Source organism: Oncorhynchus masou, chromosome 3 (assembly GCF_036934945.1).
Source record: "Oncorhynchus masou masou isolate Uvic2021 chromosome 3, UVic_Omas_1.1, whole genome shotgun sequence".
NCBI classification, from domain to species: Eukaryota; Metazoa; Chordata; class Actinopteri; order Salmoniformes; family Salmonidae; genus Oncorhynchus; species Oncorhynchus masou.
This window is the reverse complement of record NC_088214.1, coordinates 18,195,428-18,211,433: the sequence shown is the minus strand read 5'-3', so window position 1 is coordinate 18,211,433 and position 16,006 is coordinate 18,195,428. Positions and strand designations below refer to the sequence as shown.

At 42.6% G+C, this 16,006-nt stretch overlaps 1 protein-coding gene across 1 annotated transcript; it reads right to left on the bottom strand.

Moving 5' to 3' along the window:
* Positions 1-4,241: 4,241 nt before the first annotated feature.
* On the bottom strand, positions 4,242-15,551 carry LOC135511969 (cytochrome P450 2J2-like). The gene is made up of 9 exons (XM_064933517.1): positions 15,101-15,551; positions 8,704-8,866; positions 8,456-8,605; positions 8,086-8,246; positions 7,561-7,749; positions 6,835-6,976; positions 5,414-5,598; positions 5,032-5,173; positions 4,242-4,827 (listed from the first exon to the last, which is right to left on the bottom strand). The coding sequence occupies exons 1-9, from the start codon at positions 15,275-15,277 to the stop codon at positions 4,649-4,651; spliced, it is 1,488 nt and encodes a 495-aa protein (XP_064789589.1). The 5' UTR covers positions 15,278-15,551; the 3' UTR covers positions 4,242-4,648.
* Between the last annotated feature and the right edge of the window lie 455 nt (positions 15,552-16,006).

The window sequence follows — 16,006 nt, the reverse complement described above, 5'->3', positions numbered from 1 at the left end:
CACCCGGTGCTTTGCTCGCATATATCGCTGACTTTTTATTGATCAGCGGTTGGACTACATGCCACCCTTGGCTTTTACAATGTTGGCGATACTTTTAGAGCCCGTTGCACTGTGAATGAGGAAATATATGATTGTTTCTCCTTCAAGTGTTGAGATAAACCCCACGCTTACTCCGGAAATGCAGGTGAGAACTATGCACATTTCTCCCAAACAATATGGAAGAAATCGGACTCTTGCTCTTACATGTCAGGGCTGTTCTCTTGGTACTTAACCTTGTCTCTGGACTTCACACATCTCCTGAAATATGTGGCGTTAAAGACTCTGGTGACTCTGGATTCTCGTTCAAGTGCTGTCTGTCAATCCAAATGTTGTAACCCTCGATCGAGACGTTCCATTATCTTGCTGCTTCTTATTGTCTGGAAATGTGCAGTCTAACCCAGGTCCTGACATTCTTACCCCTGCTGAATTAAGTATTCAGAGTGGCCTGAAGTGTTCGCATATGAATGTAAGCAGTCTTCTGCCGAAGCTTGATTTTGTGAATATATGGATAAAAACGACCAACCCTGATGTATTTATGCTTTCTGAAACCTGGCTTAAAAAATCTATTATAGACAAACATATTGGCATAAATGGTTTCAATGTTTTTGGCACAGATCGTAAATCTAAGGGTGGTGGTGTTGCTGTATACATAAAAGACAAGTTCTCAGGGGTCGTTCTGACTTCTGTTACTAAACCTCAGCAATTTGAATATCTGTCTTTGAACCTAAACCTCGGCTCATCTTTAAATATTGTTGTATCTTGTTGTTATAGACCTTCATCTGCTCCTGTTAGCTCTCTGGATTGTATTTTCGAATTGTTTTCACAGAATGTAAATTCTGAGTTTGTCCTGATGGGTGATCGGAATCAGGACTGGTTAACATCTAGCTCTGATCAACTCAAAAATCTCACTCAGATTGTCAAGTGTAACTAGGTTGAATATAAAATATACTCTTTGGTTTGATCTTCACCAATACTCCTCATAATTTTAATGCTTCTGGTATTTTTGCAAATGACAAGTGATCACTGTGCTATTGCCTGTGTGAGAGATGGTAAAATTCCTAAGAAATCTCCACATGTTATTACGAAAAGAAACTGTAAGTGGTTTGATTTAATTTTTTTTTACATTATGTATCTAACATTGAATGGAATGGAATAGAATGGAATTAATCCCTGATGTTGAACTACAGTGTGATCCATGTGCGCTGTAGGATGTATGCAATAGGCATGCCTCTTTTAAAAAATTCAGGATTAAGGGCAGAGAGAACCCTTGGTTTACTAAGGAACTTACACAATTCATAAGGGAATGAAATACTATGTAGGCTCAAGCAAGAGGGACTGATTTGGCAGATAATTGGATGGCTATTAAACGTCTTTGAAATATGGGTGTGGCTATGATCCGTAAATTGAAAGCAGACCACTACCTGAAATCTACTTCACATAATTAAAATAATCCATCCAATTTTGGCAAGTAGTGAAGGGTTTGGAGTGCACAAAAGATACACAGCTTCCTAAACAATTGTTGGTCGACACACAGATTGTAACTGAGAGAACCTCCATTCTGAAAGCCTTGAATCAGTATTTTTTTAGATACAGGCAGTTTATTTGAAAAGGTCAAAGGTATAATTGAGCCCCATATGAATTTACCTGACACCCCTGTGCACTCCTTCACCAGGTTCTCCTTTTCATCCTTCTCTGTTTCAGAAGTGTGTAAAGCCCTAAAAGAAATTTATGGAAAGAAATCCCCTGGCCCTGATGAATTAGACCCCCTTAACATGTATTTTTAACCTCACGCTTGATGTTAAGGAAATCCACAAGTTATGGAAATCTGCTTTTGTACTGCCTCTCCTGAAAGGTGGAGATCCTTCGCTACTTGACAACTATCGACCCATATCAAAATTGTCTGTACTGTCAAAGGTACTGGAGTTCTTAGTTAGTAGGCAGCTAAAGGCCTACTTCCAAGAAACCAACATCTTAAATGGAATGCAATCAGGTTTTAGGTCTGGCCACAGCACTGTTTCAGGAACATTGAAGGTTTTAAATGACATCCACTGTGCTCTCGATAAGAAGTTACATTGTGTGTCTGTCTTTATTGATTTGTCGAAGGCTTTTGACACCGTCAACCATGCTGTGTTAGTGCAAAGGTTAGAATCTTGTGGAATTACTGGTCATGCTCTAAATTGTTTTATTGTACACAATGTGTAATAGCGGATGGTTGTAAATCTGTGATTCATTCCCTCATCAGAGATCCTCACTGAACTTCTGGAGAGAGTTTGCTGCACTGAAAGTAAAGGGGCTGAATAATTTTGCACACCCAATTTTTCAGTTTTTGATTTGTTAAAAAAGTTTGAAATATCCAATAAATGTTGTTCCACTTCATGATTGTGTGATTGTTGATTCTTCACAAAAAAATACAGTTTTATATCTTTATGTTTGAAGCCTGAAATGAGGCAAAAGGTCGCAAAGTTCAAGGGGGCCGAATACTTTCGCAAGGCACTGTAGTTGAATGTGCTGACAACAAAATCACACAAATTATCAATGGAAATCAAATTTATCAACCCATGGAGGTCTGGATTTGGAGTCACACTCAAAATTAAAGTGGAAAACCACACTACAGGTTGATCCAACTTTGATGTAATGTCCTTTAAACAAGTCCAAATGAGGCTCAGTAGTGTGTGTGGCCTCCACGTGCCTGAATGACCTCCATACAATGCCTGGGCATGCTCCTGATGAGGTGGCGGATGGTCTCCTGAGGGATCTCCTCCCAGACCTGGACTAAAGCATCCGCCAACTCCTGGACAGTCTGTGGTGCAACGTGGCGTTGGTGGATGGAGCGAGACATGATGTCCCAGATGTGCTCAATTGGATTCAGGTCTGGGGAACGGGCGGGCCAGTCCATAGCATCAATGCCCTCTTCTTGAAGGAACTGCTGACACATTCCAGCCACATGAGGTCTAGCATTGTCTTGCATTAGGAGGAACCCAGGGCCAACCGCACCAGCATATGGTCTCACAAGGGGTCTGGGGATCTCATCTCGGTACCTAATGGCAGTCAGGCTACCTCTGGCGAGCACATGGAGGGCTGTGCGGCCCCCCAAAGAAATGCCACCCCACACCATGACTGACCCACCTCCAAACCGGTCATGCTGGAGGATGTTGCAGGCAGCAGAACGTTCTCCACGTCGTCTCCAGACTGTCACATCTATCACGTGTTCAGTGTGAACCTGCTTTCATCTGTGAAGAGCACAGGGCGCCAGTGACAAATTTGCCAATCTTGGTGTTCTCTGGCAAATGCCAAACGTCCTGCACGGTGTTGGGCTGTAAGCACAACCCCCACCTGTGGACGTCAGGCCCTCATACCACCCTCATGGAGTCTGTTTCTGACCGTTTGAGCAGACACATGCACATTTGTGGTCTGCTGGAGGTCATTCTGCAGTGCTCTGGCAGTGCTCCTCCTGCTCCTCCTTGCACAAATGCGGAGGTAGCAGTCCTGCTGCTGGGTTGTTTCCCTCCTACGGCCTCGTCCACGTCTCCTGATGTACTGGCCTGTCTCCTGGTAGCGCCTCCATGCTCTGGACACTACGCTGACAGACAGAGCAAACCTTCTTGCCACAGCTCGCATTGACGTGCCATCCTGGATGAGCTGCACAACCTGAGCCACTTGTGTGGGTTGTAGACTCCGTCTCATGCTACCACTAGAGTGAAAGCACCGCCAGCATTCAAAAGTGACCAAAACATCAGCCAGGAAGCATAGGAACGAACTGTGAAGTGGTCTGTGGTACCACCTGCAGAACCACTCCTTTATTCGGGGTGTCTTGCTAATTGCCTATAATTTCCACCTGTTGTCTATTCCATTTGCACAACAGCATGTGAAATGTATTGTCAATCAGTGTTGCTTCCTAAGTGGACAGTTTGATTTCACAGAAGTGTGATTGACTTGGAGTTACATTGTGTTGTTTAAGTGTTCCCTTTGTTTTTTTGAGCAGTGTATATATAGGTTGGGATGATATTGTGAAAATTATGATAACGGCCTTTTAGTGTGAGAGCTGTTTGAAAAGACCGCCTGAAATTTCAGCCTGTTTTGGTGGGAGAGAGTTATGGCTTTCCATGGTGACATCACCATTCAGTAAATTAGTTAATAGACTAATAAGAAAGAGTTCCAAACCTGTCTGCCAATAACAGCAAAATTCTTGCTTGAGAAATTGCTATTTGCTAAGGAGCTATTTTTGTTTATTTTTGACCATTTTAATTGAAAACAATCACAGTAAGGTACTTAATTGTTAGCCAGAAATGATTTGATATTAAGATAAAAATGGCTGCATTGGACCTTTACGAAAGGGGGGACACTGTAAATATCATACTGTGTATGCATTATGTTAAGCATGCAGACAGTGTCTCCTATCATACAATCTGCCTTTGTGCCGTTGACCTGAATCTTCTCCAGTGGCGCTGCACCATGGCTGACACTGTGCTTCCAACCCCTCGAGGGTGTGTTTGACTTGGGAGGGGGTAGGGTTAAAAGCAAAAAGACAGATTTCCATATGGACTGTAGGAAAATGGACAATAAAATGTATTCCTCTTCTCCAAAACGGAACTATAATGGTGGTGAACCATCACCATGTGGAGGCACAGATAGTGAAGGGTTTAGGCGACTGGATGGCCACTCCCTGGGGCACCAGGCTTGGTGGTTCCTCTCCAGGGGATGTAGAGATGGTGAACCTCTGGAGGAGGGAGGTGAAAAAGAGGAAGAGCTCCATGCGGGCCAGCGACTGCCCCAGACAAGCCCTCTTTCCTAGGCACAGAGAGAGGGAGAGAAACGGGTATACGCAGGGTACAGGGACAGAGTTATTATTACTGTTACTGTGTCACATAACACAGGCTTTGTAGGCAGGCTGTTTTTTCCATTTTGTGAAAGCTAGAATAGAGTTAGTTGAGCTACATTGTATGTGGGTGGAATTTATGGCAAGAGCGGATGAAATTGAATCTCGGGACCAACCTGCAGAAAATGGGAAAAAAGCCTCCCTTTTCCGGAAGTGACCATGCACATCTAGGAAATGTTGTGGGTTGAAGTGGTCTGCTGTCTCCCATTCTGTCTGGTCACGTAACACTGAGGAGAGGTTGACTATCACTTTAGTGCCCTATGGAGGGGATGATGAGAAAGCATGCTTGAAATAACCTTTTAAAACCACAGAACTTCAAACAAAAATGTAAACATCACTTCCATGGGATGGTATTTTCCATAATGTAACTGAACATTCACCAAAGCTCTCACATTAAAACAGCACTAAAGAAAGTGTGGAAGTTCAGGACAAATTAGCATATCTTCTAACTTCCCCCCAGAGAAATGAATTGCAGGGAAACTGTACAGTCTGTCTCACCTTGGGTATGAAATATCCCCCCATGGTAGCATCTTTGCTTGACATCCTGATATTGAGAGGCAGTATGTTGGCCATTCTCTGTGTCTCGTGGATCACAGCGTCTGTGTAGGGCATGCTCACCCTATCAGCAAGGCAGGGCTGGCGAGACTGGCCAATCACACTTTTGATCTCCTCCTGGACATTCTCTGGGAAGATGAAGAGGGATTCAAATGGCTTGGAACTCAGTTATGACTCAACTTAGTTTTGTTGATGTGGTGTTTGGTCAGAAACTGGTTGTTTGTTGGTTGGCTGTAGCTGCTTAGTTATTCAGAGGCTGTTTGTAGGTTGCTGATATACTGTATACAGTGAACTCAATACTAAAAGTATTGGGACAGAGATAATTATTCATTTTTTTGGCTCTGTATTGGATTTGATACAATGAGGTTATAGCTCAGACTGTCAGCTTTAATTTGAGGGTATTTTTATCCATATCGGGTGAACAGTTAGAAAATTACAACACTTTTTGCACATAGTCCCCCCCAGTTTACCAAAAGTATTAGGAGAAATTCACTTGTGTATTAAAGTAGTAAGAAGTAAAGTATTTAGTCTCATATTCATAGCACGCAATGACCACATCAAGATTGTGACTCTACAAATTTGTTGGATGCATTTGCTGTTTATTTTGGTTGTGTTTCAGATTATTTTGTGCCCAATAGAAATGAATGGTAAATAATGTATTATGTCATTTTGGAGTCACTTTTATTGTAAATAAGAACAGAACGTTTCTAAACACGTCTACATTAATGTTGATGTTACCATGGTTACGGATAATCCTCAATGAATCGTGAATAATGATGAGTGAGGAAGTTACAGACCCACAAATACCATATCCACCCCCCCCCCCACACACACACACACACACATGCTAGCCTCCCTTGTTATTGCAATGGTGAGAGGTTAGCATGTCTTGGGGGTATGATATTTGTGAGTCTAACTTTCTCATCATTATTAGAAATAGAAATTAATTGACCAGTCATTTCTATAAAATATAATCTGAAACACAACCAAAACAAACAGTAAATGCATCAAACACATTTATAGAGTCACAAGCTTGATTATGTAGTTATTGCGTGCTATGAATATGGGACCAAATACTTTACTTTTTACTATTTTAATACACATACGTGAATTTCTCCCAATACTTTTGGTCCTCTAAAATGGGGGGACTATGTATGAAGAGTGTTGTAATTTCTAAACCGTTAACCCGATATGGATGAAAATACCATAAAATGAAAGCTGACAGTCTGCATTGTATCATTTCAAATCCAAAGTGCTGGAGTTCAAAGCCAAAACAACAACAAAAAAATGTAATTATCTCAACTTTTGGAGCACACTGTATGACTCTAGTGACTAGAGTCTAGTCTATAGAGCACTATACCTACCCTGAACATCAGGGTACTTCACCATGTAGAGCAGAGCCCAATGTAAAGTGTTGGTCATGGTCTCTGTTCCAGCCACAAACAAGTCCAGACTGCAGTACACCAAGTTCTCTGAGTGGAACCCAGCCTCGGTGTCCCTCTTCCGCTGAAGGAGGTATTATCAAATACAAGGACAGGATGAAACATTACTAGCAACTGTCTCAGATGTTGTACCTAAAAGGCCCATGGCCGTAGTCAAAAGCTTTTATGACTGTTGAGACCATTTAAAGATGGTCAATATTTAAGTCAATATTTAAGTTAATTTCATGACTGAACATGTTGCACAGGCAATAAAAGTGACAATATACTGTACATACACAGACAAACAAACTGATAAACAATATACTGTACATACACAGACAAACAAACTGATAAACAATATACTGCACATACACAGACAAACAAACTGATATACAATATACTGTACATACACAGACAAACAAACTGATATACAATATACTGTACATACACAGACAAACAAACTGATATACAATATACTGTACATACACAGACAAACAAACTGATATACAATATACTGTACATACACAGACAAACAAACTGATATACAATATACTGTACATACACAGACAAACAAACGGATATACAATATACTGTACATACACAGACAAACAAACTGATATACAATATACTGTACATACACAGACAAACAAACTGATATATAAGCATCACCTTGTCTATTTCTCCGATGTAGGAGTCAATGTAGTCCCGGTGATCAAAGGGATCCCAGTCCTTCTTATGTTTCTCTATTTCTTTTCTCAAGAATGACACAATCTTTGCATAGTTGGAAAGAATTGTCACATGGGGACCAGAACGCAGCCCAGGCAAACGCTTGAACAGCCATGGAAATACATCATACAGCTAAGAGAAAAAGGGGACATAATTATATATCCTGAAGTTGTGCATCAAAGAAAATGTGAGATGTATACTAGGGGCTAATGAGAAGGTATGGTGTATGGTGAACACAACTTAAACGTGTATCACTTTACTGAGCTGCATATAGCAGAGGAGGCTGGTGGGAGAAACCATAGGAGGCCTGGCTCATTGTAATGGTTGGAATGGAATCAATGGAACGGAGTCAAACAATGTGTTTGATGTGTTTGGTACCATTCCATTTATTTCATTCCAGGCATTACAATGAGCCCATCCTCCTCCTATAGCCTTGTTGCGTCATCTCATCAGCACAGGGGAACCCACCTGAACCAGAGGGTTGCCTGTCAATAGCATGGACTCCTGGCTCAGTCGCAGACGGTTCTGGAAGTCTGTAGCGTTGTAGTCAAATCGCTTTCCAAACACCAAGAATCCAACGCCGTTTGCAGCAGCACTGTTAATTATGAGTTGGGGGTTGAATGTCCCTCCTGTTGGGTTACATTTAAGAACTGTTCTTAAGTAGACACAATGTTACCTTTGTATTACATAGAACTTGAAATGCACAATGTACAGTTACTAGAATAAGGAAAATGCACTGAAGACTCTTAATTTGTATTCTAAAGTCAAAACCAGAAATCTTATTTGAATGTGTTTTTTTTCACTGTAAATTGTGATTGGTTTGTTTACAGCAGCTCACCCATTTCCTGTTGGAAGGCCTGACACAGGAAGTTACACTCCTGCTGCACATGAAGCTCCAGGGTTCTCTTCCCCTCAACAACGTGTTTTAGGTGGGCCACCGAGAACTGCCGTTGCCTCCTCCATCTGTATCCATTACTTACAGAGATTCCTTTTGAAATAGTTTCATGGTTACTTGAAAATAATTTTAATTAAACAGCAACAATGGTGAGTGAAAGTATATACGAAAATGTAAATAGCAGATTTTACCACAGTCTTTGAAAACATCACTAAAGAGAGGAGATGCAGGTCGGTCTAAAAAGCTATCTCCCTGAGTCATCAAAACATCCTTCACCATCTTGTACCCAGACACAAACACCACCTTCTCCGCACCCCACCGAAGGCTGAAAATATTGCCGAACTGTTCAGCAACCTAAAAACAATCGTAGAAAAACTTAAAGAAAGATCTTTGTAACAAGCAACAAAACATTATTTGCATAAATTGATCGGCCTTGAATTATTTGATGCTGTATGTAGAGTACCAGTCAAAAATTTGGACACAAAAATCTCAAATTAGACCAAAGGACAGATTTCCACCGGTCTAATGTCCATTGCTCAGGTTTCTTGGCCCAAGCAAGTCTCTTGTTTTTATTGGGGTCCTTTAGTAGTGGTTTCTTTGCAGCAATTCAAACATGAAGGCCTGATTCCTGCAGTCTCCTCTGAACAGTTGATGTTGAGATGTGTCTGTTACTTAAACTCTGTGAAGCATTTATTTGGGCTGCAATTTCTGAGGCAGGTAACTCTAATGAACTTATCCTCTGCAGCAGAGGTAACTCTGGGTCTTCCATTCCCGTGGCGGTCCTCATGAGAGGCAGGTAACTCTAATGAACTTATCCTCTGCAGCAGAGTAACTCTGGGTCTCATCCTCTTTCCTCTGCAGCAGAGGTGGCTTCCTTTCCCGTCGGTCTCATGAGAGGCAGGTAACTCTAATGAACTTATCCTCTGCAGCAGAGGTAACTCTGGGTCTTCCTTTCCCGTGGCGGTCCTCATGAGAGGCAGGTAACTCTAATGAACTTATCCTCTGCAGCAGAGGTAACTCTGGGTCTTCCTTTCCCGTGGCGGTCCTCATGAGAGGCAGGTAACTCTAATGAACTTATCCTCTGCAGCAGAGGTAACTCTGGGTCTTCTTCTTTCCCGTGGCGGTCCTCATGAGAGGCAGGTAACTCTAATGAACTTATCCTCTGCAGCAGAGGTAACTCTGGGTCTTCCTTTCCCGTGGCGGTCCTCATGAGAGGCAGGTAACTCTAATGAACTTATCCTCTGCAGCAGAGGTAACTCTGGGTCTTCCTTTCCCGTGGCGGTCCTCATGAGAGGCAGGTAACTCTAATGAACTTGTCCTCTGCAGCAGAGGTAACTCTGGGTCTTCCTTTCCCGTGGCGGTCCTCATGAGAGGCAGTAACTCTAATGAACTTATCCTCTGCAGCAGAGGTAACTCTGGGTCTTCCTTTCCCGTGGCGGTCCTCATGAGAGGCAGGTAACTCTAATGAACTTATCCTCTGCAGCAGAGGTAACTCTGGGTCTTCCTTTCCCGTTTCATGAGAGGCAGGTAACTCTAATGAACTTATCCTCTGCAGCAGAGGTAACTCTGGGTCTTCCTTTCCCGTGGCGGTCCTCATGAGAGGCAGGTAACTCTAATGAACTTATCCTCTGCAGCAGAGGTAACTCTGGGTCTTCCTTTCCCGTGGCGGTACTCATGAGAGGCAGGTAACTCTAATGAACTTATCCTCTGCAGCAGAGGTAACTCTGGGTCTTCCTTTCCTTTCCTTTCATCATATCGCTTGATGGTTTTTGCGACTGCACTTAAAGAAACTTTCAAAGTTCTGGAAATGACTGACTGACTGATTGACTGACCTTCATGTCTTAAAGTAATGATAGACTGTCGTTTCTCTTTGCTTATTTGAGCTGTTCTTGCCATAATATGGACTTGGTCTTCTACCAAATCTGGCTTTTTTTCTGTACACCACCCCTACCTTGTCACAACACAACTGATTGGCTCAAACGCATTAAGAACAAAATAAATTCCACAAATTAACTTTTAACAAGGCACACCTGTTAATTGAAATGCATTCCAGGTGACTACCTCATGAAGCTGGTTGAGAGAATGCCAAGCGTGTGCAAAGCTGTCATCAAGGCAAAGGATGGCTACTTTGAAGAATCTCAAATACAGTTGAAGTCGGAAGTTTACTGACAGAAGGTGTGTGTAGCTGGTGCATGAAGTCAGGCGCAAGAAAGCAAAATGAGTGAGCAACGTACTATACTTAAAAAATGAAGGCACAAGGTAAAGAATACACTTGACCAATAACCAACTGTAAATATTACGCACGGCTGAACACAGCACCCGTCAAAAAACCAGCCATCATGACCAAAGTGAACATAGAAATAATCACGCACAACGAACATGGGGAAACAGAGGTTTGAATATATGAACATGTAATGGGATAATGAAAACAAGGTGTGTAGAAAATAAAGACAAAACCCATGGAAAATGAAAGCTGGATCAGCGATGGCTAGGAGACCGGTGACGTCGACCGCCGAACGACGCCCATACAAGGAGAGGGACCGACCTCGGCGGAAGTCGTGACATTTACATACACTTAGGTTGGAGTCATTAAAACTTGTTTTTCAACCACTACACAAATTTCTTGTTAACAAACTATAGTTTGGCAAGTCGGTTAGGACATCTACTTTGTGCATGACACAAGTAATTTTTCAAACAATTGTTTACAGACAGATTATTTTACTTATAATTCACTGTATCACAATTCCAGTGTGTCAGACGTTTACATACACTAAGTTGACTGTGCCTTTAAACAGCTTGGGAAATTCCAGAAAATGATGTCATGGTGTTAGAAGCTTCTGATAGGCTAATTGACATCAATTGAGTCAATTGGAGGCGTACCTGTGGATGTATTTCAAGGCCTACCTTTAAACACAATGCCTCTTTGCTTGACATCATGGGAAAATCTAAAGAAATCAGCCAAGACATCAGAAAGGCAATTGTAGACCTCCACAAGTCTGGTTCATCTTTGGGAGCAATTTCCAAATGCCTGAAGGTACCACGTTCATCTGTACAAACAATAGTACGCAAGTATAAACACCATGGGACCACAAAGCCGTCATACCGCTCAGGAAGGAGACGCGTTCTGTCTCCTAGAGATAAATGTACTTTGGTGCGAAAAGTGCAAATCAATCCAAGAACAACAGCAAAGGACCTTGTGAAGATGCTGGAGGAAACCGATACAAAAGTATCTATATCCACAGTAAAACGAGTCCTATATCGACATTAACTGAAAGGCCGCTCAGCAAGGAAGAAGCCACTGCTCCATAAAAATCCAGACTACTGTTTGCAACTGCACATGTGGACAAAGATCATACTTTTTGGATAAATGTCCTCTGGTCTGATGAAACAAAACTAGAACTGTTTGGCCATAATGACCATCGTTATGTTTAGAGGAAAAAGGGGAGGCTTGCAAGCCAAAGAACACCATCCTAACTGTGAAGCACAGGGGTGGCAGCAACATGTTGTGTGTGTGCTTTGCTGCAGGAGGGACTGGTGCACTTCACCAAATAGATGCCTTCATGAGGTGGAAAATTATGTGGATATATTGAAACAACATCTCAAGACATCAGTCAGGAAGTTAAAGCTTGGTTGCAAACCAAGAGTCTTCCAAACAGACAATGACCCCAAGCATACTTCCAAAGTTGTGGCAAAATGGCTTAAGGACAACAAAGTCACAGTATTGGAGTGGCCATCACAAAGCCCTGACTTCAATCCTATAGAAAATGTATGGGCAGAACTGAAAAAGCGTGTGAGAGCAAGGAGGCATACAAACCTGACTCAGTTACACCAGCTCTGTCAGGAGGAATGAGCCAAAATTCACCCAACTTATTGTGGGAAGCTTGTGGAAGGCTACCCAAAATGTTAAACAATTTAAAGGCAATGTTACCAAATACTAATTGAGTGTATGTAAACTTCTGACCCACTAGGAATGTGATGAAAGAAAAAAAAAGCTGAAATAAATCACTCTCTCTACTATTATTCTGACATTTCACATTCTTAAAATAAAGTGGTGATCCTAACTGACCTAAGATAGGGAATTATTTTTTACTAGGATTAAATGTCAGGAATTGTGAAAAATGTAAACGGTTTAAATGTTTAAAAAATCGTGTTTAAATGTAAACTCAGCAAAAAAAGAAAGTCCCTTTTTCAGGACCCTGTCTTTCAAAGATAATTCTTAAAAATTCAAATAACTTCACAGATCTTCATTGTAACGGGTTTAAACACTGTTTCCCATGCTTTTTCAAAGAACCATAAACAATTAATGAACATGCACCTGTGGAACGGTCATTAAGACACTAACCGCTTACAGTTGGTAGGCAATTAAGGTCACAGTTATGAACACTTTGGACACTTAAGAGGCCTTTCTACTGACTCAGAAAAACACCAAAAGAAAGATGCCCAGGGTCCCTGCTCATCTGCTCATCTGCGTGAACGTGCCTTAGGCATGCTGCAAGGAGGCAATGAGGACTGCAGATGTGGCCAGGGCAATAAATTACAATGTCCGTACTAAGACAGCACTACAGGGAGACAGGACGGACAGCTGGTCGTCCTCGCAGTGGCAGACCACTTGTAACAACACCTGCAGAGGATCGGTACATTCATACATCCGGGTGATGGTCAGATTCACGTTTATAGTTGAAGGAATGAGCGTTACACCGAGGTCTGTACTCTGGAGCGGGATCGATTTGGAGGTGGAGGGTCCGTCATGGTCTGGGGCGGTGTGTCACAGCATCATCGAACTGAGCTTGTTGTCATTGCAGGCAATCTCAACACTGTGCGTTACAGGGAAGACATCCTCCTCCCTCATGTGGTACCCTTCCTGCAGACTCATCCTGACATGACCCTCCAGCATGACAATGCCACCTGCCATACTGCTCGTTCTGTGCGTGATTTCCTGCAAGACAGGAATGTCAGTGTTCTGCCATAGCCGGCGAAGAGCCCGGATCTCAAAACCATTGAGCACATCTGGGACCTGTTGGATCGGAGGATGAGGGCTAGGGCCATTCCCTCCAGAAATGTTCAGAAACTTGCAGGTGCCTAGATGGAAGAGTGGGGTAACATCTCACAGCAAACACTGTCAAATCTGGTGCAGTCCATGAGGAGGAGATTCACTGCAGTACTTAATGCAGCTGGTGGCCATACTTTTGATTTTGACCCCCCCCCTTTGTTCAGGGACACATTATTCCATTTCTGTTAGGCACATGTCTGTGGAACTTGTTCAGTTTATGTCTCAGTTGTTGAATCTTGTTATGTTTATACAAATATTTACACATGTTAAGTTTGCTGAAAATAAACACAGTTGACAGTGAGAGGACATTTCTTTTTTTGCTGAGTTTATTTGGCTAAGGTGTTTGTAAACGTCTGACTTCAACTGTATAAAATATATTTTGATTTGTTTAACACTTTTTTGGTTACTACATGATTACATGTGTTATTTCATAGTGTTGATGTCTTCACTATTAGGTCATATGCTTGAGTGTAGTCTGGCCCAGGAGTGTGAAGGTGAATGGAAAGGCGCTGGAGCAACGAACCGCCCTTGCTGTCCCTGCATGGCCTGTTCCCCTCTCTCCACTGGGATTCTCTGCCTCTAACCCTATTACAGGGGCTGAGTCACTGGCTTACTGGTGCTCTTCCATGCCGTCCCTAGGAGGGGTGTGTCACTTGAGTGGGTTGAGTCACTGACGTGATCTTCTTGTCCGGGTTGGCGCCCCCCTTGGGTTGTGCCGTGGGGGAGATCTTTGTGGGCTATACTTGGCCTTGTCTCAGGATGGTAAATTGATGGTTGACGATATCCCTCTAGTGATGTGGGGGCTGTGCTTTGGCAAAGTGGCTGGGGTTATATCCTGCCTGTTTGGCCCTGTCTGGGGGTATAGTCGGACGGTCTCAACTGTCTCAGCCTCCAGTATTTATGCTGCAGTAGTTTGTGTCGGGGGGCTAGGGTCAGTCTGTTATATCTGGAGTATTTATCCTGTCTTATCCGGTGCCCTGTGGGAATTTATGTATGCTCTCTAATTCTCTCTCTCTCTCTCTTTTTCTCTCTTTCTTTCTCTCTCTCGGAGGACCATGCCTCAGGACTACCTGGCCTAATGACTCCTTGCTGTCCCCAGTCCACTTGGCCATGCTGCTGCTCCAGTTTCAACTGTTCTGCCTGCGGCTATGGAACCCTGACCTGTTCACCGGACGTACTACCTGTCCCAGGCCTGTTGTTTTCAACTCTCTAGAGACAGCAGGAGCGGTAGAGATACTCTGAATGATCAGCTATGAAAAGCCAACTGACATTTACTCCTGAGGTGCTGACCTGTTGCACCCTCTACAACCACTGTGACTATTATTATTTGACCCTGCTGGTCACCTATGAACATTTTAACATAATCTCCACCTGGCACAGCCAGAAGAGGACTGGACTATTCTACAATGTAGAAAATAGTAAAAAGAAAGAAACACCCTGGAATGAGTAGATGTGTCCAAACTTTTGACTGGTACTGTATATGTCATTACTGTATAGCCTAAGGTATAAGTCTTTCTAATATAGTAGCTAAGTGTTACCTTGTCCATGTCCTGGTAGCCAAACCCAATGAAGATATTTCCCAGGAAAGGTAGAGGCCAAGGTCCCGGAGGGAACTCAGGTGGGTTTCTATGCTTCAGGAAGTCCACCAGCAGTAGGAACAGAAAGATCACAAGCAGGCAGATCTTCAGGTCCAGACAATCCAGAGATAGTAGCATGGTAGGAGGAAGCTACAGCAGGACTGTGACAGACACTAGGAGGCTGTTGGACACTGGCAGCATGCTCCTTCCAAAGTTCACCTCCCGTTTAAATTCTCTCAAGCCAGAGTTTTTTTTTTGCTATTCATATCAAATCCGAAATTAAGTTACAGATTTATGATGTTTGATGTCTCTCTCTCTCTCTCTCCATAATTAAATATTTGCTTGTGCTACTCCCCTCCCCCTCTTTATTTTTTCTCTATTTCTCCCTCTATTTTATTTATTCTGTCTCTGTCCTTTTCCTCAGTAGTTTGTTGCCAACTATTCAGGAGTTCAAACCCTTATGTAAGAGCTGCAGAACAAACAGCCAGCAACATCGAAACAGGAATGGCAGATAAAAGGAGGGAAAGGGGTAGTGGCAAAAGTTCAATTAGCAAAGATTATTTTTGATTTCTTTCAATGGGTGCACTCCAGAAAAGTTTTGGGCCCATGGAGTTTTATGGGCAATTTCACAAAGTTCTGTTGAAGAGGCACCTACCTATGCATATTCAAATCCTACCACTTGGTGGCACTCTATCTCTCGAATGATGGCGACTACCTCTGATGAATTTAGAGCTCTGAACCAGGAGGTCAAATCCAACTTTATTTGTCACATGCCGAATACAACAAGTGTGGACTTTACAGTGAAATGCTTACTTACAAGCCCTTAACTCAACAGCGCAGTTCAAGAAGAGTTAAGGAAATATTTAG